The sequence below is a fragment of the Aspergillus caelatus genome, assembly GCF_009193585.1.
Source record: "Aspergillus caelatus strain CBS 763.97 unplaced genomic scaffold BDV27scaffold_193, whole genome shotgun sequence".
Classification (NCBI taxonomy): Eukaryota; Fungi; Ascomycota; class Eurotiomycetes; order Eurotiales; family Aspergillaceae; genus Aspergillus; species Aspergillus caelatus.
The window spans coordinates 48425-72363 of NW_022475456.1; the positions used below are offsets into that span (position 1 = coordinate 48425).

The window sequence follows — 23939 nt, forward strand, 5'->3', positions numbered from 1 at the left end:
AGAGCACACTCATACTGGAAGTCATATTCGGCTGTAGAGTTATGACGCTGTCGTCCTAGGATCACACCACACTAATATGCAAGATTATTACCGTAGTGTAGGTTTGCTATGACGAAGGAAAGCCGCTCCGTGCAGAGTACTTTGGCCAATACTCAATTAAGATGCACCTTTGCCGAGGCTGGAATCCTCTTGCTGGGAGCTGTAACCCATAGCACATCTTGCACTTTACAGAGAAATGTGTGCAGTTCTTTAAGAGATCCTTGCTCAAGTCAGCAAGGAGAGGTGTTTCCAACTCAGGAAAACAACAAAGGGATTATCTACCGATGACAAGGCTGCTATTTCTCTGAATTATAGAATTTGGCATACTATCTGCTTCGAGCTTCGAGTATGGATTGAATGATGGGCCAATTTTACTTCCAACTGGCGATCAGCATCGACGACAAAATCAACACGCCTTTTGCTGGTTTCTTGTTGGAAAGTCCAGGCGTCGTGTACGCCGCCGTAGCAACCATGGGGCTATTTTCCCGGTACGCTTCTGCCTCATAGTCTGGGCAAACAATCTAACAATGGGTTTCTATACTAGTACTTTCCAAATCGATGGATAGCAGCGGATATACCCTTGAGTGGCTAGCAGCGCTATGCAAGACGACGGACCGACATACTAATGAAGCAGTCTGACTAGAATGTGCATTAGTAGGGATATAATTATAGCACAATGCCTCCATCTGTTTGCTTTCGGGTAAAAGGAATCTCTCAAACCTCTCTAGCACCCGATGCAATCAATGCCTGCATGGGCGCGAGAATGACCGGGTGAGTATCCATATCTCGCAGCCGGCTATTCTAGGTTACTCTGGCTTTCCTTTTCTGTCATAGTTGACAGTGTCACCCCTGTTTCATGCGTCAATAGTGCTTGCTTGCTGATTGCGAGGAGATGTTTGAACGTCAAACGGGTGTGGAGCATCATGCATGACCCTGCCAGGATAACGCATCTACAGTCGAACTGATTCTTCAAGCGCTAATTCGGCGACTACTTGGCACATATCCCTGCGTCAGGCTACAGATGCAAGACCACTTGTGCTGTCATCGGTGCTTCGTTACTGCAGCAGTGATGAAACATGCTGATGCGAGTTATTTCTGCGGTGATAAATTTAGTTAGGGTTATGCATGTCAATCTGGGATGGTGTTTCAGCGTGAGGTCCAATCATGAGCGCACGGCTACTCGCCAGAGGTGTATATTATGGCCATTTTACCCAGAAAGATGATACGGATGCCATATCCTACGGCCCTATAAATACTATGAAATTAATGTCCACTGAGCATTTGCAAAAGCTCCTTCACGGTCCTGCTGGCATACCACCACCGGGCGTGGAGCCCAACTTAGTGAATCCTCCAAATCAACGTATATCTGGACAGGCGGCTATACTAGTCTGCGGTATAGCGGCCTCCATTACCTTGTTCATGCGCATCTACACCAGGGTATTTGTTATCCGCAAGACCAGCATGTCCGATTGTAAGAATGCACAGAGGCACATCGTTTCCGCTGCTAACATGACACCACAGACTCCATTATTGTGGCCTGGGAAGAGATTCTCTTTCTTCTTCCAAATATACAGGCTAAATTGATTATTGTAGGGAATTGATGTGGGCTTATGCATCGTCTGTTGGTTTGGAAATGATGCTGGACCCGGGGTTGACATGTGGAATTTGCGTCTAAGGGATTTTAGAAGAATGCAATACGTTGGTTTCCTTGACTCCCAGCTAACCTTTGAATGCCAAATCTAATTCTAGTGGTTTCACATAGGCTCGATCATATATGGTATACCCATATTCTTCATAAAAGCGTCTATCCTTTTACAGATCGTGGACATCTTCGTGCCTGCCAGGAGGAACGACCCCATGTTCTGGATTTGCCATACCCTGATATGGATCAACTTTGTTTATTAGACGATTGGTAGCTTCCTCGAAATTTTCGCCTGTCGTCCACTAAACAAGGCCCGGGACCCTCTCATTATACATAGGTCCGGTATGGACATGTTTTTCCTCAACTGCATTGCTAGCTCTGTGAATGCTGCCTCAGATTTGATTATCCTCGTCTTGCCACAAACGCGCATTTGGAAATTGCATATGCCGCTGTCTAGAAAGCTTGCTGTATCAACGGTCTTCTTATTCGGTATAATGTAACGCAGTGGTTTCTTTTCTTTCTCTCCAACTTACGACCCTTCATTGATTGTGGCTAATGGTTCATTAGTGCTTGTATCTCGTCTATCGTGAGACTAGCATTCTCCGTACGTCTAATGCAAAACAAGGATAACATATCCTATTACAGTTGGCTTGTGGGATTTTGGCCGCAACCAGAGATAGCATCAGGAATTGTTGTTGCCTGTCTTCCAGTGTTGCCCAAGCTTTTCAACAGCCTGAAGCAGAACAACCGTACAGCCCGGATGAATAGATCTCTTCATGGACTTCTTTCTTCGTTATCATTCGGAAGTAGGAGAGGTACATGACCCAGCAGGATCGTATCTTGTGAGACAGCCACCAAGTCTTGTCAAGTCGTCCAGATCAAGGACAGTCACTCAGATGACTATCCGCTTATTTCTTTGACGAATGGCAAGTATGCAGAGTAGCTTATGGTTTGCATCGAGTACGAAGTATTGTCATGGTTGAAGTGGAACACATGTCGGATGAAGACAGCTATTGACTGAAATGTTCATTGGAACTAAATCTCTCGTGTGAATCAAATGTCGGTGATCGAGCCTATTCATCTCTTGCTAGTACGGTCTTGTCGCTTTATTCCACCTTTCACGAACATTATCCCAGGTAAATAAAATAGCATAGTTCAAGAATGTGCCACCGACGTCTGTGTCATAGTTCTCTTGATTAACTGCGCTGCCTTTGCTGTAGTGACTGGGTTTCAAGAACGAGGGATCTCGCACCCACTGTCATGAACGTAGAGTCCTCTATTGAGAACGACGGCCATTTCTCCTCTAAATGCGGTCAGCAATCCAAACCCCGGGCTTAACGGGGGTTAAATACTTCCAAATCAGTTGGTAACCCTGTTTGTTGCTTTCAGAGAAGAGTTCATACTCATGAGTGTTACGTTGCTGCTTCCTCACCCTCGGATTCCCATCGTTATGGCAAATTAGCTAACGAGCCCAACAGAATCATATTCCATGCATTTCAAGGCCTATACTCGGTAGTGTTATCTTTGAATCATCGACGTGGCGATGGGTTTTTCTACTCAAGTAAATTGATGCTCTTCTAACTCTGTAATAGAGAACGTTGTTCCCCTAAGTGATTGCATGTACAGTATTCCTTCGGTAGTTGTGGTGGGCATAATCCTCATTCTCGCGTTACTTAACTGCTTCCTAAACCATCAAGTACCGCAAGACGAAAGGAGTAGATTTTCGTTGCAGAAATCTATCCACGAAGCCTTTCGCAAGGTCGACTTGCTTGGCTTGGCTCCAGCATGCTTCTTGTTGCCACAGTGTGCCTTGTGGCCGCTTTGGAAGAAGCCAACCAAGAGTACGAATGGATATCTCCATTCACCATTGTCATGCTCGTTATCTCCGGAGTGACTTGGACCGTATTTCTGGCGTGGGAAAGGCGAGTCACACTGAGCTCAACTCAGGTCAAACCCGTGTTTTTCTGGTGATTCGTTCATAACCGGGTTTGGGTCGGAATGCTTTTGTATGTGACTCGTTTCCCCGAAATTGACAGTGAGATCCTGACGGCCAATGAATAAGTCCAGAAACTCGATTTTCCTGGGTGTTACCTGGTTTGTTACTCTCTCTCAGCTGCCGCAAAGGCTTAATATCGTGAATGGTGAATCTCCTTTGCAGGCATGGATTCGCTTCGTTCCCCTTACGGTCGCTGCCCCAGTGGGGTCTGCTCTTATTTTCTGCTGCGGGAAAAGCCTCTAAGATACCCCTTGTATACCTCGTACTACTGGATCCATCATCCAAGTTGCCGGATTTGCGCACCTTTCCACTCTGTCAGAGCCGCCTTGACGATCCCAGCCGCCCAGAGTGGCTATTATGTCATTGCTGGATATGGATGCGGCATCAACATCAGTTTATTGATCCTGATGACTCCTTTTACCATGGATGAACGAGACAAGGATGAGATTACGACCCACCAGTCCTTGCCAAGCTGAGCAAGTGCTTACATCCCTGTCTGTTACCTAGTCGTCGCTATGGGCGCTGTAGCCTATTTTCCTGGTAATGGGAGGCTCTATATTCTGGTCATTGAGACTTCTGTTTCGAACGGCTTTATTCGGTTCCACCTGCGCGGATTGTTGGATGATGAACAGCTTCATTCAGTTTTGCATTCGGCTGCAGCAGTTCCCATACTCCTGCCCAATGCGCAAACGATGGTCCGCACGGTGTTCTCAGAGAGCTACAACTTGCAGATGAAGATTCTAGCTGAGTGTACAGGAGGATAGGTTCTGGCCTTATTCCTCATGTGGAAGAAGGAACAGATCATCGTATGATCGATTAATTACCCGGTCTTGGTATATCAAATTCGTCGAATGACGGACTTTTCGGCAACATAACTGCAATAGACATCACCAATATATTAGTCGGTCATATGGTTTTTTTAAAAAAAAAAAAATATGCAAGTGAGGTTTCATGAATGGGGTCGGTAAAAACATGGAAGCAGATAGGCAGGACGCGAGCAAACTACGCTAATAGTTGGTTAAGGGCTAAGATAGACCAAGTACTGGGCAGGTGGAAAAGCCCTAAGCCGGGTATATATTAGGGCTATTATTATAGTACTACTATAGCAGCTATTCAAGTACTAGTACTAGTCCCGAGTCCTTTTCTTTGTTGCTGCCTACGTAAACAAAGACTGTTTGCTAGGATTATAATAGCCATCCATCCAATAAGATGGTATACTAAAGTTGGGGTTTGATGGACCCTGCCCAGAGTAGTATTCGATTATGTGTCGGCTGAGATATAGTATACACCCTTCTTGTCCCGTTCCCCTCCCACCAAAATTGTCTCGATTTCTCACAGCACTCCCTATGCTACCTTCGCTTTACATTTTCAAGGATTTCCTGCGCACTTGCAACCCCTTTGATGGCTATTACACTGGATGGCGGCATTGCTCTCGTCACGGGCGTACGTTTACTCTTGTCTTCCCTAGCGTCAATCATGACCTCCTCCTCTAACGAGATATACGGCAGGCTGCCTCTGGAATCGGGAAGGAGACGGTCTTTGCCCTCGCCCAAGCCGGCGTAGAAGGCATCATTCTTGCCGATCTGAACCATAGCGGCTCTGAATCAGTCGCTAAGGAGAGCCAAAAATGGGCCACTCATCCTGAGTTTCGCGCGACAGCAGTCCAGGTGGACGTTTCTGATGAGACCGCCGTGAACAACATGGTTGACGTAGCAGTCAAAGGATTTGGCAGAATTGACTACTGCGTGCACTCAGCGGGAGTAAGTCAGAAGAACCGAAGGGGGCGACAATCTTCGTTCATGGAGACTGACGCTGCTGAACCTTCCAGATGGGTAGTATTTCCGGGGCGACAACCGAGCATCTCAAGGTCGACGTCTATGACCAGACAATGACGGTCAATGCTAGAGGCACAATGTTGGTCTTGCGAGCTGTCTCGGCTGAGATGGCCAAACAGGAGCCTCGCATGCACCAGAGTGCCCGTCACGGTACTTCGCGCAGCCTTGGCCGTGGCTCGATTGTTGTGGTTAGCTCTGTGAATGGCACCATGGTTGCGCCTGGGATGCTGTCATATGCAGCTTCCAAGCACGCTGTAGCAGGAATAGCAAAAACAGCAGGTAAGCTGACCACCAAAGAACCCCAACCTCCCTCCTTCTTCTTCCAAAATCGTTAATGCTGACGTTCTGGTTCTCACCCTACTAGCTATTGACAACATCAAGAACCACATCCGAGTTAATATTGTTGCCCCCTTTTACACAGAAACCCCAATGTTTGAAGCTAGCCTGAAGCGAGTCCCTGAACTGGGCGCTGCTATCAAGGCAATTACCCCATTGAAGAGAGCTGCAATCCCCGAGGAAGTTGCGGATCCGATCGTATTCCTGTGCAGTTCAGCGGCAAGTTACACGAATGGAGCCACGCTCATCATCGATAGTGGAATAACACTTACCATACCCCGGACCAGTCTGTGAAGCTTTCTAGGAAAGGTTCTACTGCTGGTCTTCTCATGATCGATTCTCTTTCACTCCTTTGATGTACAAGGCAGAAGATAGCATCTCAGTTCAAACTACGAGTCAAAGCCTGCCTTTTTGAAGCCTTTATAGCTATTTTGTAAGTGTCAACCAGGAAATGCCCTATGAATTGCCCTATAGAGACGCCGATGGTGTCCGGCCAATTTCAGGTGGTCAAATGGAATGATTTTTTATTCCACAGATATGAACATAGAATAACTACCAAATAGTAAGTAAAAAATAATTCTTTGGCCTCGCTTGGTCCGCAATAGCACTGGCTCTATTGGATATTTTGCGGATAATTCGGTCGAGTCTCGCTCAATCAATATCTTTGTTAATCTCTCTTGTCTGTCTCCGTGGACAAGACTTGAACGCCTGTCTTACCCGCGCGCATGAATTGTACTCCATATGGAGTGCGTAAATTCGTACTATGGCTCAGTGGTTAATACACTACCGTATCTAGTATACGAAAGATGTTAATCCGGTGAATTTTATCATCCACTCACACGAAATACCCACGCATCATTGGGCATCATCTTCCATCGTCGCACACCCAACCTAATGGTCTAGGATTTGTATCGGTAAGCTCAGTGGCCTACATAAACGTACAAGCAATATAGTACTGAAATCTTTTACTCGATATTATCTCTATTTATATGGGTCGAGAGTTATGATTAACAGGGATCGAATTTCTTACTATGGAAAAAGCTTCATCTTTCCTTAAATAGTCATTCCTGTCTACTTAGCTACGCTGTTAATTGGAAGTATCAGGATTTTTCAGTACCGTAGTAACAACCCCGCAAGGTTAACTTATGTGCGAAAAGGGAAAAAAAAAAAAAAAAAATCATCATAAACCACTGATGGTTTGATTCTCACACAAAAGACCTTCCCCACACTTTTTATATCCTCTTTGAAGTACCTGCTACTCAGGAGGAACGCCTAAGCCATGGCCACTGGAAGGCCCAACTACAATGCAGACAGTGGAGTAGATATGTATCGTTATCACCAAATTGAACGCCGCGCGAGGCCTACTAGACGAAGAGCGTGAAGACCTCCCACAAAATCCAAAGGATACTAATAATTACATCCTCGGCCGTATGAACGGACACAATGTGGTGGTCGGGTATCCTGGATCGGGCCTCAAAGGCCCCCATAACGCCTCACGTGTCGCAACTAAAATGGCGAGGACAATTATTAACATCCAGTTTGGGTTACTGGTGGGAGTTGGTCGAGGGGCGCCGAGACCGGCTGATACTGAGAGTACTTTGAATGACAATGGGTTGGGAGATGTTGTTAGTGATCCGAGGGGGAGTCATGATAAGCAGTATTCATGAAGTGCCCTTGCTTACTGAGTGTGTCAATGCTAATCCTGACTCAGGAGGTGTTCTGCACTACGATGCAGGCAAGTTCAAAGATACTGAAGTGTTCCAGATCACATCTCATCTGAATCGACCGCCCTCTCTCCTTTTAACTGCCACACAACGGCTCCAGTCAGACCATGCGTACGAGGTAGGACAGATGGGAAACTACATCCGTCAAGTCTGGTCTAAGTTTGCTCGCCTCCCAACCCTGAGAGCATACCGATTCCTCGGCTGGGAGAGTGATCGGTTATTCAGTTCAAGCTACGATCATACCGGCGAAGGAGACTGCTGAATACCTAGTGGTACTTCTATATGATGACATTAAGACGGTAAGGAGTTTACAGAATGGCGGAACATTTTACTTCTCTGTGACGGCCGAGGACAAGCGGTAGGTATATAAAGCCATCGCGACCCGGCTTTTTCGTAACTGAACATCTGTACTACAGCAGGAATTCTCATCCCCTGTAGTTCTCCTTGCGTCAATCTACATACGTCGTGCGTATCTGTACCGATACTCACATTTGCGATCCATGGTCGGGGAATGTGAAATGCTAATGGAGGCCACACAATGTCCGTGATGTGGTGGAGGAATTGAAGGACATAACTATGAGCCGTTCTCAGACATCTACCAAGTTGATAATATGGAGCAATTTTTCGAGCCTCTTTAGAGACACGAAGTATACTGATGGATCAGTGTTGACGAACAAGCTGCAAAATTTGAGTGAAAGGGGTTTTTTCAGCCTACTAGGCTGGATGCCAGAACTTTACAGCAAGGCTTGCTCTAGGCAAATGTATATAATCTCCCCTCGCTCAAATTCCTCCCGGCAATGGAGACTACTATAGTAGCAACGTACATGAATCGTTATATAAAGTTGGAGGACCGGATGCAAACAACAAAAGCATGACATTATTAGACATTACAAGCCCAAATTATCCATCGTAGGTACATAGACAGCTAGCTCAGCTTGACTCAATAGTATACCGGAACTCATCCACAAGAAGCGTAATGTTCTCCGTCAAGTCCTTATCCTTCCCAGCAGACTTAATGCGGAAGAACAAAGCATCCACGAGATACAGATCGTCCAGGTCAACAGTCTGCAACGCGTTGGTGTTGGTATACTTAACCGAAACATACTTCTGGTTAACTAGGTTAGATCCGGTGATCTGAATATCACAGGGAACCGTCTGTTTTTTGTTTCCATTCTTGACACTGCAGCCGAGTTTCACGGATTTCCCGTTGAATTTATTCTTGCCCCCGTCCACACTGACAAAACCCCGGACATTGACGTCGGTGATGTTGGTCATGGGGTAGAACAAGAGCTTGTCTGCCTTGGTGCTCTTCACGTTCGAGGCTTGCACGGAGTACCGGCCAACTTGCCAATCGCCGTCGTATTTCAGGCCCTGGAAGGGGTTGGGCTTGAGGGGGCCAAGAGGGCGGTTATCGAACTACGGTATCTCAGTTAGTAACAAGGTAGGACCGTCACGATGGATACCTAAACACATCTTACCGGGACATAATGGTCTTTTGTTGACTCGGTAGGAGCTGCAATAGCTACACCGGCCGCGACCGAAAGGAAAGAAAGGAATGACAGCTTCATGTTGGATTGAGCGGTGAGGACGAATAATCAGAGAGGAAGAGAGGTGAGAATTAATGTTTTGAGGTAGAGGAAATAAAGGATGGATAAACGAGAACCCATGGCCCCCTTTATACGATTCCCAGGGCTGAATAACCCCTCGAGGACAAGGGGCTGATTGAGAGGTGAAATTCCAATCGGCATTTGCAGCCGCACAGACTGGCACCCGGATCTACAATCTAGTTTATGACTAGTGTGCTATTAAGGTACATTAGTGTGGAGATGTCTATACTAAAGGAGAGTCAATCTCGGACCTGTTCGGCACCCTTGCATCCCCATAGGTAAACCAGATCGACAGATCAGATGATTCACATTCCAGACACGGGGAGTCGCTTTCCTTTTGAACTTTGGAAGAGAAAGGCAATACTTGAGTATTGAGCATGTATTAGGGAAGAGATCACCAAAGATAATGACGTGACGTCCCTATTTCGACAGGACACCTGACTACCTCAGCTTAGGAATCACGGTACCCTAGAATTAGCGGTGGCCCTAAGGACAGGATATATATATATATATTTGTTGATCCTGCCGACGGATACGTTAACCGCGAAATCGAGGCCTCGGGCATTGTAAAAAGATAATAACTAAGTTTGCTAACACCAACGCAACTGTATCTCGGCCGATTGATCCTATTTAGAAGGTTTTACAATATTATCTACCGATTATAATTTTCTAAGTAATATAACTTTAGTTCTGCGGTACTTTACTGCTTTGAAAAACTTTTGTCTGTACCTAGTGTAGCCCTTAGGAGATTACTTCCACTAACTTTAGGCATTATGATCCTCTCTATATACTATTCTTATTATTACCAGTACTTTAATACCATCCTCAATTTAGCTATAAGATCTAGATTTCATTAGTAATCTTGATATACTATAGGATACTAGACTTTGTAAAGTAGAGCGCTACTTAAGTAAGTTCGCTGGGGTAACTAATATCTGGATTAAACGCTATAGTTTCGGTGTGAAAAACCGCTGTTGTCTGGAACCTCAACTTAGTCCACCGTGAATACGTAGCATTCACCTAATCATGTGCATGTGACAATGAGAGGTGACCCCGTTGTAACTCATTTGCATATTATCCCCAACCTCATATCCTAACCCCCATATCTCTTCAAAACACGTCAAGTACGTTATTTAGTTCGACTACTGCTAGAATTCCCAAGTAATACACTGGGAGTACCGCTAGCTGCTGCCCTCTCTTGTTCTAGTAACACCTGTGGCTAAGCTTCTCACTCTCAGAACGAACGAGATAGCTGGTTGTCATTCTTGCGGCTTCAGCATGATTGCGAGCTCAACTTCCTGTAGCCGGTCATCTGGGACTGATTTCCCAGCGGCTCCTTCCTATTCATCTTCTTGCTCACCAGGAGTTCTGACACCTCCCTTTCCAACTCAGCAGCAACACAACACGCCACCCTCTCCCATCCAACAACAACTACGCATACTTATCATTATGGGGTCATGTGCTTGGAGAGATGGGTTCCTTCGGTGCTCGTGCAACTCTGGATCGAGCCTCACCTCTGATCCGGATGTGAACCAGGCATCGTGTGTCTGCGGGCATCCAATGCTTCTGCACCGGAACGCTTGTTGGTCCTTTACGCCTTTTATGAATTGATGACAGACAGCTAATCTATATTACCAAACCAGCAGCCACACAGAACATTACTCTGCCAGCTTTCCCTGAATCTAAAGTTGTCTCTCCTCTTGGTAAACAGTCCACTCTAAAAAAAAAAAAAAAAAAAAAGAAAGAAATGTGACAGCATTCTAAGTGTTGGTCCCTACAGAACTACCACCTTTTACGATCGCACGAGAAATACTGGTGGATGAACTGATCGCTCGAGTTAACCATTACCGTATAATTCGGGTGAACGGTACCCCAGCATCGGGGAAAACTACTTTGATGCGTCTTGTAGCAAATGAACTGCTCAGGATATATGGTGAGGAGAAGCCTATTTACTGCCTTTCAGGATGGCGACAAAGTATCTATGATATAGGCTGGGCCGCGCATTTGGAGAAGAACACCGGCGTACACGGCCGCAGCTGGCTCAACTACTCAGCTTATTTACTTCTAGATGAAGCTCAGTTGTTATACTGGGATGATAACCTCTGGTCAGAGTTCTTCAAAAGTGTCGAGCCGCCTGGTACTGGCCCCTTCATAATTCTATTTATGTCTTATGGCTCACCGCACAGGGGCTTTGTGGGTTTTGGCGGGAAAGAGCATGCGGAAACTCCGATAAACTTTGCCCCCGAACAGCAAATTTCCTTACATCCAGAAGGAAGCATTGGACCTCATAGTCTGAGCCCACCACGTTGGAGGCCTGTTGGTCTACTGCTTAACGAGGATGAGGCAGTAGACGTGGTAGGCCGTTTCGCATCCGCTGCCTTAAGCTCAAATATGACAGGGACTCTGACACACGAACTGAAACAAGGACTCTTTGCGTGCAGTAATGGACATGTAGGGTTGCTAACGAACCTCACGCGTATTCTGCAGGACACACCAGTGAGCCTTACCCTGGAGTTAACAGTCGAAGCATACCACTGATCAATCTATTAACGTTCATATTTCCATAATAGAATTTTTATGAGCTCATACGGACCGGCTCCGCTGTCAGTTGGACAACAGCAAAAGAAATTCTTTTCCGTCAACCCCTGGCCTTTTTCAATTCCCTCAAAGTTTCTCCGTTTGGTCGTGGCTTACCTCCAGACGCAATATTGCAAGAACCTAGTGCGGCTACGGTACTCAAGGTAGCTATCGCCTCTGATGGAATATACCAATCTCAGTTCAGAACCAAGAACGAAGAAGCGAAACAAGCTCTCAAATGGATCTGGCAAAATGGGTGGCTGCATGCCGAGAAGTCAGATAATGATATACGCTACGTTTTTGCAAGTCAGATCCACAGGTGGTAAGCGCGTGTTCTGTAAAATGTTGTGCATCACTAAATAACAGAATATTTAGGTACTGCCACACCCTTCTCACAATGCGTGTCCCCGACAACAACCTCAGCTATACTACACCTATCCAACTAGCGGTTCATACTATCACTAAGTTCCAACCAAGTCAGCTGGCCAAGGCCCCACGTTCCAGGGCAGTCGAGGGTAATGTATTGCCTCTTGAGGACCAATATCAGAAGGAGTTTTACCGTTGCCTTTTCCCTATATTGGACGGCCACTTTGTAATGTCACCCGAATTTGTGGTCAAAGCAGGGTCAAAGGGTGGCACCATTGACTTCCTTATTGCTGGGAAGAAATGGGGGTTAGAGCTGCTTCGAGAACGTGATCGGCTCGTGGAACATATGAGAAGGTTTGACAAAGGTGGCCAATACTACAGCATGTTGGAATCCGGGGAAATGGAACAATACATTGTTCTAGACTTTACAAATACGGCACCGAAAAAGTCTCATCCAGGTAATACCTGCCTTGCATATATTTTGCTTAACTAACATCTTCTCTAGAATATAAAAAGAAACTTTACCATGTCGTTTTCACCGACAACGACCGACAAGTTGATGTAATTGATGGCTCGGATCTAAGCGTTGCCCACTCTTTCATGTTGCTGGAGCATTCAAGTTCAAATGTTTAGAATAGGTTTACCACCTATTGAATCATCCTGCGATTGCATCTAGGTAGTTTGCCGTATATCGGTTCACCCAGTTTGCACTACCTTTGGGCAAAGTTGCCTTCATCCATTGACTTTAGATAGGGCAGAATAATATCATAACATCCATCATATTCGCCTTCTTTCAACTCACCAGGTAGAACTTACTCTGAAGATGAGCAGGATTATGTATGACTACAACCGTACGGTGAAAGGAAAGCTGGGAGGGGCCCACTGGACTTTCCCACCGTTCCAGGACGGCACAACACTAAGGCGATCTGATACAACTGTGCCTCCGAGCGCAAGCATCCACGCATCAGCCCGCGTCAATCCGGTAGCGTATGGAAAACAGATTGACTTAGAGTATATTGAAATTCTAGTGAGTGATAGGACGCCATAGTACTCTTGAAAGCATTCCCCTAGCCCTGGACAGGTATATCGAAGCATTGGAAGCGTTCCATACACTCTCAGCTTCAATTGAAGACAGAGAGCTTTCGGAAACAAATGATACTGACGGTGCACAGACATATACTGGGATCGAAGAAAAAAAAGAATGGATCAGTGTCACTAGAAGGCTTGGGATTACACAAGGCCAAGGATACCTTCCGTGACTCACTGCACAACCTTGTACAGGATCGGCTTTTAAAAAATCAGGAATGGACTTGACATTAATGGCCGAAGGCAGAAGCTCCCACCTTTTGCTCCACCCATGGATCCTGGAGCCTTAGCCCAGGCCAAGGCAGCTCCTGGTGGATTTGCCGGCTTACTATCAGGCCTTGAGAGCCCGATGCCAAACTATCGATTTGATTATCTGATTCGTCATGCATTTGAGCTTGTGAGCGAACTCCGAAGCCTTGAACAGCAATTCCTTACTATAAGAGAGAAAAAGGACACTGAAGGACTGGCATTGCCCCGATCTCGCCATCAGTGCACCGTCCTGGCACTGGCCAAAAAGGTCAAGAAGCACGAGAAACAGGAGACACTCAAGGCCATTGATGTCATTAGTGCAGCGCGCACCCAGCAGGAAAAAGCAATGGAATATTATCTCCTACTCACTGCTGATAAAGATAAAATCAAAATCCCTGGTATTGGTGAATCATGGAAGGGCGTGCCACAAGAGATTCACACCATTAAAGGGGACATCCCGATGTCTTCCCTCGAGAAGGAGGAGTTGGATAAGGGAGATACGGCATCCGACGTCTATCTAGCGGCGGGTGTGGCCAGCGCAGTTGGTGATGTGGTGGGTGTCATACTTGACTTTGCGGTAAAGGCACAGCCGATGGGTGTAGGGGCCGATACTAGTATGGGAGGAAGTCACCTTTCCAGAATCCACCAATTTTATGCGGAGGCTTTCAGAACCGCAGCACAACACACATAGGAGGGGGGTGCACAAACTGGATGAAAGGGTGCGTTGAGCCGTGCTCTTCAAGAACGCCGGCAGACCACGAACAATCTTGGCTGGGAGCTGATGCGGCTTGACAAAAAAAAGATCACATTTCACATTTACAGGCTAGATGTGATATGTGCGATGTGGCAATCAAGTCATCACAGAAGGATATTGAGAATTCTGGCGCAAAGGAGGATTGGCTTCGGATGAAGAACACTGGGGAGCAGCTATATAATAGGCTTGATAGCACAGTGACTATGCTATCTCGTCAAACATACCAGCTTACCCTTGAAATGGCTAATGTGGTCCAGTGTGCTCTGCATTTTGAGCATTCGCTCCGGTTTCCTAACAGTAAAAGCCCAGACAGCCAGCTAGCCAAGGGGCAAACAGATTATTGGGAGCAATCCCCTGATGGGCAACTAGCAGGGGAGGCTTCGTACCTGGACCTCAAGCGCATGGAGTTGCTACACATGGAGAACTGTACTCATGATTTTGAGATTACGAAAAACGTTTCTATTCGGCAGCTTAACCAATGTGTTCTCCTTCAGTTACGCGAACAAGGCAGGTTGTCTGTCGTGAATCAATGGCAGAACTACCCTGACCGAATCATACTTAAAAACCGATATGCGCCAATGCTAGGCAAGGCCACTGAAATGATGCTTCACGAGACCGCGCATCCGGAGCCTGTTACCCTCTCCCGGCTTTCCCCCCAGGCAGACAGTATCAGATGTTTTGGTGGCCTTTATCCAGTAACGAAGTTCGGATGTGCACGAGGCCTGGGTAATGCCGTCCGCCGCGGAATCTTGCCCATCGACGAGGCCTGTGATTTTCAGCTGAAAGCTTGACACGGTAAACTGGAACCTGCTATTGGTGGCCTCTTCGCGAGCTGGCAGCTCGGTTTCCCAGGCTTGAAATCAACAGCAATCAAGGCTCCCGGCTTCTCGAACGTGCCATGGGGTCCGATAGAGTGGCGGGTTATGCTATGGAAGGACTGATTGACCAGATCCAGAGGGGGGAAACCACCAAGGAAGAAGTACGCGATTTCTTAATCGAAGCCTCGGGATACACCGAAAAGGTGGAAACAGCAGGCGCCCTCCTGGTCCGGGATTGGCTGTGGCCGTGGATCCAGGAATAAAGGAATTCCCGCATTTTCTAACCCAGTCAGCCAACACCCCGAGTATACTCTCGCCTCCACTGCTCCTAGTCTAACGAGGTGCGAGTGCAATCTAACTCGCTCGGTGCTGGCTCGTGAGGCACATTACCAGCGACTGGGTGCATACCTTGGCATCTTCGACATCCCAGTGTCGAACACTCTTTCAGAGAAATACATGCCTCCTTACTACTCCTTGAGCATTTCCGCTTTAACTCCGTTGACCCACGGTGTACAGTTAGCTGCATTATTTGACCAAGCCCATTCGAGCCTCGAGGATTGTTGGGAAATCGCACCCTCCTCGCGGCCACCCATTCCTGCTGCAGAGCCTGCCAGTCGAGACCCATAAAAACATTCTCGAATTTATCGCGTCTTTTGAATGGCTCGCCGACATATCACAGTGTACAGCGATTGCCCTTTTCCTAGATCGTACTCTTACTGTTGCACCGTCTATCAGTGACTTAGAAGCCTATGATACTCACCCAATAGATATAGTCCAAATGGTAGATGGCAAGGGGTATAATGCCATTATTGCACGGTTTAAGGCAGAAACTCAGACGGTGACAGTGCTATGGACTCAAGGCTCACCGGAGTATATTATTAATAGTGCCATTAGTGAGTCAGGATCGTTGGTTGTCTTGATGTTCAAATCACTGGCTCGATGGACTCTAGCGACTCAAAATCTATGTACCATTGAGGCTGACTACGTAGAGATTGGTCAGTATTTGAAAACGATAATGATACTTGTTGATATATGGAGAACGCGCTTCGGCCCAATTGACCGTGATGCTGCGATGAGTCTGGAGCTAGCAACAACCTATCTGCGGCGTAATGCACTTTTCTGTGCTATCGACGGAGATCTCGCGGGCCTTGTCTTCTACGAGCTTTCCTGCCGACTTCAGAGTTTCCTGGCGGACTAGCAACAACCATCGAGCACTAGTAGTATCCGTGAAACATTGAAACTGACCAGCGATCACCGGAATTATCAACGACTATCGAGAGCGATGGAAATTTCGTACCTCCTCTCAAAAAACATAGGGGAACTCAAGCCCTGGCTTCCAAGGGAAAGCGGGACTTCAGGCAGATATAGAAGACGTTCGGGCACATCCGGTGAGAGACAATCCATTTTAACCCAGGTTTTCTGTTACTGAATATAGCGCAGAATCCTACGCTGGTCGTGCAAGCGTACCTACTAGCCGCCAAAGCGCTTGCAGAAGAGATTCGAAACTCCTTCCTCGCGGTCGACACGAAACGAATTTCGGAGTTGTCGATTGTTCTCAATAGCTGTCTGCGGGAGCTACAGGGCATGAGAAGTACTCTGGTTATGTATCCAGCCACAGAATGGGATGATCGAAATAAGGGTTCTTCCTAAGCCCTGGGGGCAGCCGGGGTCTCTGTATTAGGTTATTTCTTTATAGGATATGATGTCCAAAGGATACTGTAACCTTTCAAGATTCATGGGGAAATGCCATATAAATATTTAGAGAAAGTTTTGCATAAGATATGAATGATATTCTTTGATTTCTAGAGCAGATCCAGCAACAAGACAACCGATTCTCGCGTATTGCATTAACTACCCACTTTAATTTGACGTGCGCTAGGTTTAGCTTTTCAAAACGGCTCCGCGGACCCGCGGATCCCCAGATGTCGGCTCAAAAATCCAAAGGACCCATGCATATGAAGAGACACTCGGAACCGCAGTCAGGGTATCAGACGTCAACGCTGTCAATGGATCCCCAGAGCCAGATATACAAAGCGTCCAATATAAATAGAGCACAAACCGAGCTGTGTTCATTTCCATTCCATCCTGTTCAATCTCAAATTCAAAACTACTTCTCCTACATTTGTACCGAATCCCGCCAACCATGGCCAACAATACTAATTCCAAGCCCGTCGTCTTCATCGGCGCTGCGGGTGAGATGTGTCGTGTCGCCGTGGAACGCTTTGCCAAAGCCAGCAATGCCCAGCTTGTTCTTGCAGACTTGAACACTGCTGTTATCGAATCTCTTGCGGCCAAATTACCAGCTGGAAGGGCAAGTACTCACGAGCTTAATCTATTTGACGAATCTGCCCTTGCCCGGTTAATCAGCGGTGCCGGACTGGTTGTTCTGGGCGCTGGACCGTATGCCAAAACTTCCCATCCGGTCGTCAAGGCATGTATCGCAGCCAAAGTTCCATATCTCGACTTTGATGACGACGTCGAAAGCACGCAGGCCGCTCTTGCGCTCACTCGAGAAGCAGAAGAAGCCGGTGTCCCTCTCTATATTGGATGCGGCGCGTCGCCCGGCCTGAGCAACGTCATGGCCATGGATGCCACCCGTGAACTCGACTCCGTCGATAGCATCGATCTCTGTTGGCTTGTGGGCGACGAAGCAACTGTCGGGAAAGCCGTGCTCCAGCACTTGATGTACATTGCTGCTGGACCGTGTCTGACATGGGTGAATTCGAAGCCGACAGTGAACGAGTCTTGGGTCGGGACTACCTACGCGCCTATGTATACCGACGATGGCGAGAGGCTCTTACACGAGACCGCTCATCCCGAGCCGGTCACGCTTCCGCGACATTTCCCAAATGCCATCAGGATTCAGTGCTTCGGCTCGCTGGATCCAAAACCTCTCAATGGTGTCGCACGCGGCCTTGGCACTGCTGTTCGTGCAAAGGCTGTGTCAATGGACGATGCTGTTGAGTTTCTTTATAATCTGACAACTCACCCGCCTTTAGCGGGCGGCGTGGGTAGCTTGGGTGAAGCTTTTGCTGCTTTCAAGGGACAGCTCCGCGGTGGCGATATCACTCTCAAAGAGCTGTACCACTTGATCAGCCACTCTGTCGGCCCTCTCCGGTATGCTCTATGGGGAATGCTAGAGCAGATCTGGAACGGCGAATGCTCAACTACGGAGGTTGTGACTTACATCATGAACGCAATGACTGGAACGAAAATCGAAAACCGAGGCAACTTACTGGTGAGGGTGGTCGGGATGCGCAACGGTGTGCCGACGGTGATCACGAAGCGCAATCCGAAGAACGGAAAAGACAGTTATCTGTGTCAGAGTATGGGCACTGTCACTGGAACCGCGACTGCTGCGTTCATGGTAATGGCGCTGGAAGACGGCCACAAGCGTTGTGGTGTTTTCTGCCCCGAGGACTGGGCTCAGCCTGAGGTGCTGTACAGTGCCCTAGAGCGAGTTGGGGTTCCCAAGGATGAAATTATCGAGACTATCTAGAGATTTTTGGGTTGAGCTATTGAGATAACTTCACTTCGCGGATATGAAATCAACATATTTTTAGTATTATCCATAGTAGTACTCTTGAATCCGGTATCAATGTGACAGTCATCTCTTCTGTTTCCTGACGCAACATAGCCTCTATAGTAAATTTGCACGTTCTCTCTTTTCAGGGTACATGCTGAGTTCTATGGCTACTAATATGTAGGCTGCAATTTCTTTTTTAGTCTACATGTGAATACATTGATCAAGGAATGTGCGTAGTCAACCGCATACACCCGGGGCTGCATAGCAATTCCTCTCATAATGGCACCACTGCTTTTAATCACTACTAGCCTCTTCTGACCAGGTAAGATATGTAGACGGGTAGCATTAAATCCAGCGCTGATGGTTTCGCGTTGGATTAGAACACCCCCATTGTCCGCAATGCAAGAACAGGTCGACGTTTGGTTTGAAATGAATTATGCTGCTTGCCGCGGCAGAAGCAAGCCGGGAATCTTCGAAACAGTTGACCTAAGTACCACTTATCTTACCAAGGTGGTGACGATACCCCCCCCCCCCCCTACCTTGGCTTGACCCACTCACACCTCACGGACCCGCGGATCCGGTTCTTCAAAGTAGCTTCGACCCAGGGATGGGCTCCCAGTTAAATACTCTCGGGGAGTTGCCCACTCCCAAAGAACTATACCCCGGTTCAGAATAAAACCACCTCTTCCATAACCGAGTCAACCAGATCAACCAGCTTAACCAGTGCAAGATGCCGAATAAAATTGATGCCGTGGTCGTCGGGGGCGGCATGGCTGGCATCATCGCGGCCAGGGATCTCAGTCTGGAAGGACTCTCAGTGGTCGTCTTGGAGGCCCGCGATCGCCTCGGTGGACGCACATACATGGATAAAGCATTCAATAATGAACTGGACCTCGAGCTCGGAGGAGGGTATGTCCACTGGACCCAACCACACATCTGGCTCGAGCTGCAGCGCTACGGGATAGCCATCTGCCCACCGATGGAAGGAGATAAGACTTACTGGCTGGCCAATGGCTCTGTTCATTCGGGAACCCAGGAAGACTTCTTTGCTGTCGCATACCCTCTTCTCGAGCGTTTTTTTGCCGACTCCCGGGCTCGATTCCCGCTCCCCTTCCAGCTAGACCTCCTTGACAACACAGAAATCGAGCAGGAAACCATTGAAGACCGCCTCAAATCGTTGAATCTTTCGCCTTATGAGCGGGATGTTCTTGAAGGTGTTCTAGCGGGCGTGATCCACTCACCGAAAAAGCAGGGAGTCGCTCAGCTTCTTCATGCAACGGCCACTTATTTCGGGGATTACAGGGCTTTTTTTGAGACAGCCGGCGCTTGGAGTATCAAAGGAGGCACCAGGCAGCTTATCCAAGCTATCCAGGCCCATTCAAAGGCCGAGGTCCGGCTTTCCACCCCTGTTACTTCTATATCATCAACTGGTACCGGCGCTGTGGTTACCACTCGTGCTGGCGAATCGATCTACGCCCGTGTGGTGGTCGTCGCCGTCCCCTTGAACACCCTCGGTGACATTCAGATCGCCCCCGACGTACCCTCCGCCGCGCGCTCAATGATAGACCGAAAGAACCCCGTGATGGCCCATAAGCTATGGGTACGGGTAAAGGGTGATGTTGAACCTTTTTCAATCTTCGCACCCGCGGGGAAGCACCCGATCAATGCAGTAAGGGTCGAGAAGCGTCATAACGGTGATTCAGTGATCCTGTGTATGTGCTCTGATGCTGCTGCCATCGATCCAGGCGATATACCTACGGTCCAGGCCGCTTTGGAGCGATTTATCCCTAATATTGAAGTTATTGACACGGCGTACCATAACTGGGTGACTGACGAGTTCTCTAAGGGTGGGTGGATGATGCACCGGCCAGGCACTTTGACAGTAGGCCCGCCGGTGTTCCGGCAGCCACATGGAGATATCTACTTCGCGGGAAGTGATCTTTCGACGCTGGAGGCTGGTTCGATTGAGGGTGCGGTGGAAAGTGGTGTACGTGCTGCTCGTGATATTGTAGGGCGGCTGTCGGTAACAAAAAAGAGTCGTTTGTAGTTGCCGAACGGTGATTGAGCCTCTTCCTACCTGAACGTTGTCGCAAGCTGTATATAGGTCTATATATAGGATATTATACATCTATCACTTATGGTTCACCTCTGAAAAGTCCCAGATTTGGTTCCGATGCAGACAGTGAGTTGAGACAAAAACAGCTTGTTCGTGCATCATAATGTTCCTGCTCGAGACAGAAATCTCCATCGTAGTGTCGCTGCAAGTTCAACCATTTCGAAAAGAGCGGTTTGTGCTACTGCTATCTCTTTTAAATTATATTACAGAATCTCTAAACCACGTTTTGGAGTAGACTCAAGTACATATGCAATTCATGCTGGCCACTCCATCCCCTGACGAATATCGCCCCAGGGTACGTAGAACTTCTCCTTCCAGTAGAAGGATCGACGACGCCACGGAGCACAGTTACCCGTCTTTGGGAGACTACTTCCCCCCCCCTTTGCGTATATATCTGGATGTCAAGTACAGCAAAGGCGTCTCCTCCATGACCTTCTTTTCCTCGTCACTGCAATTATAGAGCATGATTTCGGTTTCATTGTCCTGATCAAACGACATGCCAACTGCGCGGTAGCATCCGCTCTCAGGGTCCAACTAGCATCGACATACCCTAAGGCCCTACAAAGTTGCTGCCCACCGGTGAATAAGGGGTATAATCTGCTATGCGTCTACAGTGGGTGAAATATAGTATGTCTTTACATCAAATCATTACCAACGGGATCAACCGAAAGGCCCAGGTCACACTCATTCTGATACGCCCTAAACAAACATATATTCTACCTTGATTCACATGTTTCGATAGCAAATGTCGCTTATTCGGGTTCACAGGAAATCCAAAACCGAGTGGCTCCGAACAAGACACCTGCGGTAATCATGGTGACACCGGTGAAGACCTGCATCGGTAGGTAATTGGTCCTGCCCGTGTTCTCGAGCAATCGTCCTGCAATTGGACCGGTCCCAAGCACTGCAAAAGAGTTAATGGTGATGCAAATGCCTGTGGTAGGAAAGACAAATCAGTATCCTACAGGTTCTGCAACAGATAGTGCAAAGATGCACAAGCCGACGATAGAGGTACTCACCATTCCAGGACCCAAGGACCTCCGGCGATGGAGCTAATAGAGATAAACAAGGTGAAAAAATGGCTTGGATTGCTCCCGACAGGAGTCCGTAGGCCAATGCCCACACAATTATTCCGGGGACGCTCGTGGCACTGATCCAAGCGAATCCGACCACACCACAGGCAACACAAGTAAGGGTCAGGGCGTTCAAGAATCCGAAGCCCGAATCTGCGATGAGCCCCAGAGCGTAGCATCCAAAGAACCCGCCCGCGTTCAAAATGGCCGCGTCATAGAATGCCAGGCTCGGTGATGTTCCCCACTGCATGGCGTATGGTGTGATGAAAAACTACAACGACGGATCTAATTAGCTCCGTTTTAACCGTTCGGACACGCCATACTACTAACCCATGGGATGTAAATGCCCAGGTTCATAATGAGGAGTGCGAACGTAAAGAGGACGGTGCGTTTATCAGTAAAATATCGCCTCAGGGGAAGGAGCTCGCGCTCCCTGCTGCGGGCAAATCGGGGTTGGATGAGGAGAGTGGCGGCAACCATCAAAGCCAACTGCATGAAGGCGATAATGCGCAGAGTCCAGTGGAGCGAAAAGCCCTTTTCATTGAGAAGCTTATTCGTGAGGACCGGCCAAATGACTCCTGTAAGGAGCGTGAAATATGTTAGCTCTTCCCTGTCTTGTGGAAGTTTCGCAGTCAATGTCAACGATGTACGCGCCTCCTACATTCTGGCCCGACATAACAGCCGCGACGACAAACCCACGGCGTCTGAGAAACCACTGAGACTGTACTGCGAGGGTGGGCGTGAAAGCTAGACCCATGCCGATCGACAGGCAAAAGCCCTGAGATAGCAGAACCTGGTAGAACTCGGTAGCAAGAGACGACATCATGTTTCCGAAGACCATCAAGAATGTTCCCACTGACAGTGGTAAGGTCGGCCCATACCTGTCCGACAACCGGCCAGACCAGAGTCCAAAGAAATAACAACCCCAAACCTGCACACTACCTATCCAGCTAATGGTAGAGGGGTTCTCCTTGGGAAGCGCAGTGGAGGCATAGTAGCTCTGGAAGACTGACCCCCCAGTGAGGAAGCCGAGGGTAGCAACAAAGGCCAGAAATCCACCCAGCACCGTGAGCCAGGCGCGGATTCCCCCGTCCGGAAAGTAGGCCTCGATCTCACTGCGGGCTGCGGGGGTCTCCCTGGTGGAGTCGATGGGTCTGGGGTGCATATGCTTGGCCTCTTCGGCCTTTTCGAAGTCCGCAGACATGATGCAAACTTGCGGAGTATTAGAGTGGATTGTTCGCTGTCAAGCCATAACCCCCCTGGTATCTGGCAATAGTTTTAAAGCCCCACCAAGCCCCCCCCCCCCCAACCCTCTGGACTCAGCATTCCCCAGACCCCAGGGATAACGGTGACGAGGATGGAAGGCAACCATTGGGTAACGCTGTGAACCGCGGAGCCGCGGACCCAAGCCCAGTTGTTGTGCTATCGCCACCGTCGCGGGGCTACAGCGGTCACGCCCTGTGCTACAGCCACAAACGCCCGGGGGGGGGGAAGGTAGATCGTAGATGCTTGTATTCCTCTATCTATCTATCTATCCTAGAAAGCTAACGCTATTACCTGCGTTTGGCAGATTAGGAAGGCGTTCGACAGACTTTGAAGGAGCGGTGCGTGATGCATAGTACACCCTGATATATTACGTAGCGTTTAGTTCTGTTCTATCGACGTTGATAGTATCCAATCGCTCGCAGACGAAATAAGGCTATATGCGGGTTGCGTCGTTCCTCCCGTTCATTCTGTTATTCCCCTCGTCCCCCATAAAGATCGGAGGGGTCGAAGGTTCAACTCAATCCAGTTTTTAATCAGGGCCGGGCTGGATGTGCATCCGTGGCCGGAACCGATTCTGGAGCCGCGGGCGTGCTGCATGCGAAAGCCCTTGGTGGGGAAAAGAAAAGTATCCCTCAAAGTTGTCATCATCCATCTGGCGCCTCGCTTCATTAACAGTATGGTACCTTATTCCCTGAATCTCATGCGGTGTACTGCCATGATAACTGGCGATGGTCCAACCCTAGCTGCAACTCTATCCGGGAAATTAGTCCTTTGCAACATCAATCATGGTGCCAAGCAGGCCCTCCGACAAACTTTCACTCTCACTCGCTAATAAATTGGATCTTCTTCCGGGGGCAGCTTCAATCCTGGTAACAGGCCTTACTTCCCTCTTCATAGGAATGAGGCCCCGGGGGGGTGGCGCGGGGCAG

General features: G+C 48.2%; 8 protein-coding genes across 8 annotated transcripts; 6 read left to right on the forward strand and 2 right to left on the reverse strand.

Moving 5' to 3' along the window:
• Positions 1-1305: 1305 nt before the first annotated feature.
• On the forward strand, positions 1306-2676 carry BDV27DRAFT_167362 (uncharacterized protein; the record flags this gene model as incomplete). Its single annotated transcript, XM_032074463.1, has 5 exons — positions 1306-1533; positions 1633-1737; positions 1789-1898; positions 1956-2177; positions 2249-2676. The coding sequence occupies 5 exons, from the start codon at positions 1306-1308 to the stop codon at positions 2502-2504; spliced, it is 921 nt and encodes a 306-aa protein (XP_031923992.1). The 3' UTR covers positions 2505-2676.
• A 2233-nt stretch (positions 2677-4909) lies between these two features.
• BDV27DRAFT_133828 (SDR family NAD(P)-dependent oxidoreductase) lies at positions 4910-6583 on the forward strand. Its single transcript, XM_032068170.1, has 4 exons — positions 4910-5120; positions 5186-5437; positions 5506-5791; positions 5877-6583. Exons 1-4 carry the CDS (start codon positions 5079-5081, stop codon positions 6140-6142), a joined length of 846 nt encoding a protein of 281 aa, XP_031923993.1. The 5' UTR covers positions 4910-5078; the 3' UTR covers positions 6143-6583.
• Positions 6584-8502: 1919 nt separating this feature from the next.
• BDV27DRAFT_167364 (uncharacterized protein) lies at positions 8503-9245 on the reverse strand (the record flags this gene model as incomplete). Its single annotated transcript, XM_032074464.1, has 2 exons — positions 9051-9245; positions 8503-8988 (listed from the first exon to the last, which is right to left on the reverse strand). Exons 1-2 carry the CDS (start codon positions 9138-9140, stop codon positions 8503-8505), a joined length of 576 nt encoding a protein of 191 aa, XP_031923994.1. The 5' UTR covers positions 9141-9245.
• Positions 9246-10628: 1383 nt separating this feature from the next.
• BDV27DRAFT_161236 (uncharacterized protein) lies at positions 10629-12755 on the forward strand (the record flags this gene model as incomplete). Its single annotated transcript, XM_032073183.1, has 6 exons — positions 10629-10761; positions 10823-10882; positions 10960-11675; positions 11750-12078; positions 12132-12580; positions 12628-12755. The coding sequence occupies 6 exons, from the start codon at positions 10629-10631 to the stop codon at positions 12753-12755; spliced, it is 1815 nt and encodes a 604-aa protein (XP_031923995.1).
• A 724-nt stretch (positions 12756-13479) lies between these two features.
• BDV27DRAFT_161237 (uncharacterized protein) lies at positions 13480-16227 on the forward strand (the record flags this gene model as incomplete). The annotated part of the gene is made up of 5 exons (XM_032073184.1): positions 13480-14055; positions 14280-14979; positions 15051-15270; positions 15323-15588; positions 15644-16227. The coding sequence occupies 5 exons, from the start codon at positions 13480-13482 to the stop codon at positions 16225-16227; spliced, it is 2346 nt and encodes a 781-aa protein (XP_031923996.1).
• Positions 16228-17172: 945 nt separating this feature from the next.
• Positions 17173-18528, forward strand: BDV27DRAFT_167366 (saccharopine dehydrogenase family protein; the record flags this gene model as incomplete). The annotated part of the gene is made up of 1 exon (XM_032074465.1): positions 17173-18528. One exon carries the CDS (start codon positions 17173-17175, stop codon positions 18526-18528), a length of 1356 nt encoding a protein of 451 aa, XP_031923997.1.
• Positions 18529-19248: 720 nt separating this feature from the next.
• BDV27DRAFT_167367 (flavin monoamine oxidase family protein) lies at positions 19249-20602 on the forward strand (the record flags this gene model as incomplete). Its single annotated transcript, XM_032074466.1, has 1 exon — positions 19249-20602. Exon 1 carries the CDS (start codon positions 19286-19288, stop codon positions 20600-20602), a length of 1317 nt encoding a protein of 438 aa, XP_031923998.1. The 5' UTR covers positions 19249-19285.
• An 821-nt stretch (positions 20603-21423) lies between these two features.
• BDV27DRAFT_148296 (major facilitator superfamily domain-containing protein) lies at positions 21424-22909 on the reverse strand (the record flags this gene model as incomplete). The annotated part of the gene is made up of 4 exons (XM_032070889.1): positions 21424-21605; positions 21691-22015; positions 22075-22347; positions 22406-22909. The coding sequence occupies 4 exons, from the start codon at positions 22907-22909 to the stop codon at positions 21424-21426; spliced, it is 1284 nt and encodes a 427-aa protein (XP_031923999.1).
• Positions 22910-23939: the final 1030 nt, after the last annotated feature.

What these genes read in the sequence shown, in the direction of transcription:
- BDV27DRAFT_133828 (XM_032068170.1), top strand. Translation starts at nt 5,079, where the DNA reads ATGGCTATTACACTGGATGGCGGCATTGCTCTCGTCACGGGC. An exon ending in ACTGCGTGCACTCAGCGGGA is followed by an intron (nt 5,438 to 5,505) that starts GTAAGTCAGAAG and finishes TGAACCTTCCAG; the next exon opens with ATGGGTAGTATTTCCGGGGC. An exon ending in AGGAATAGCAAAAACAGCAG is followed by an intron (nt 5,792 to 5,876) that starts GTAAGCTGACCA and finishes TCACCCTACTAG; the next exon opens with CTATTGACAACATCAAGAAC.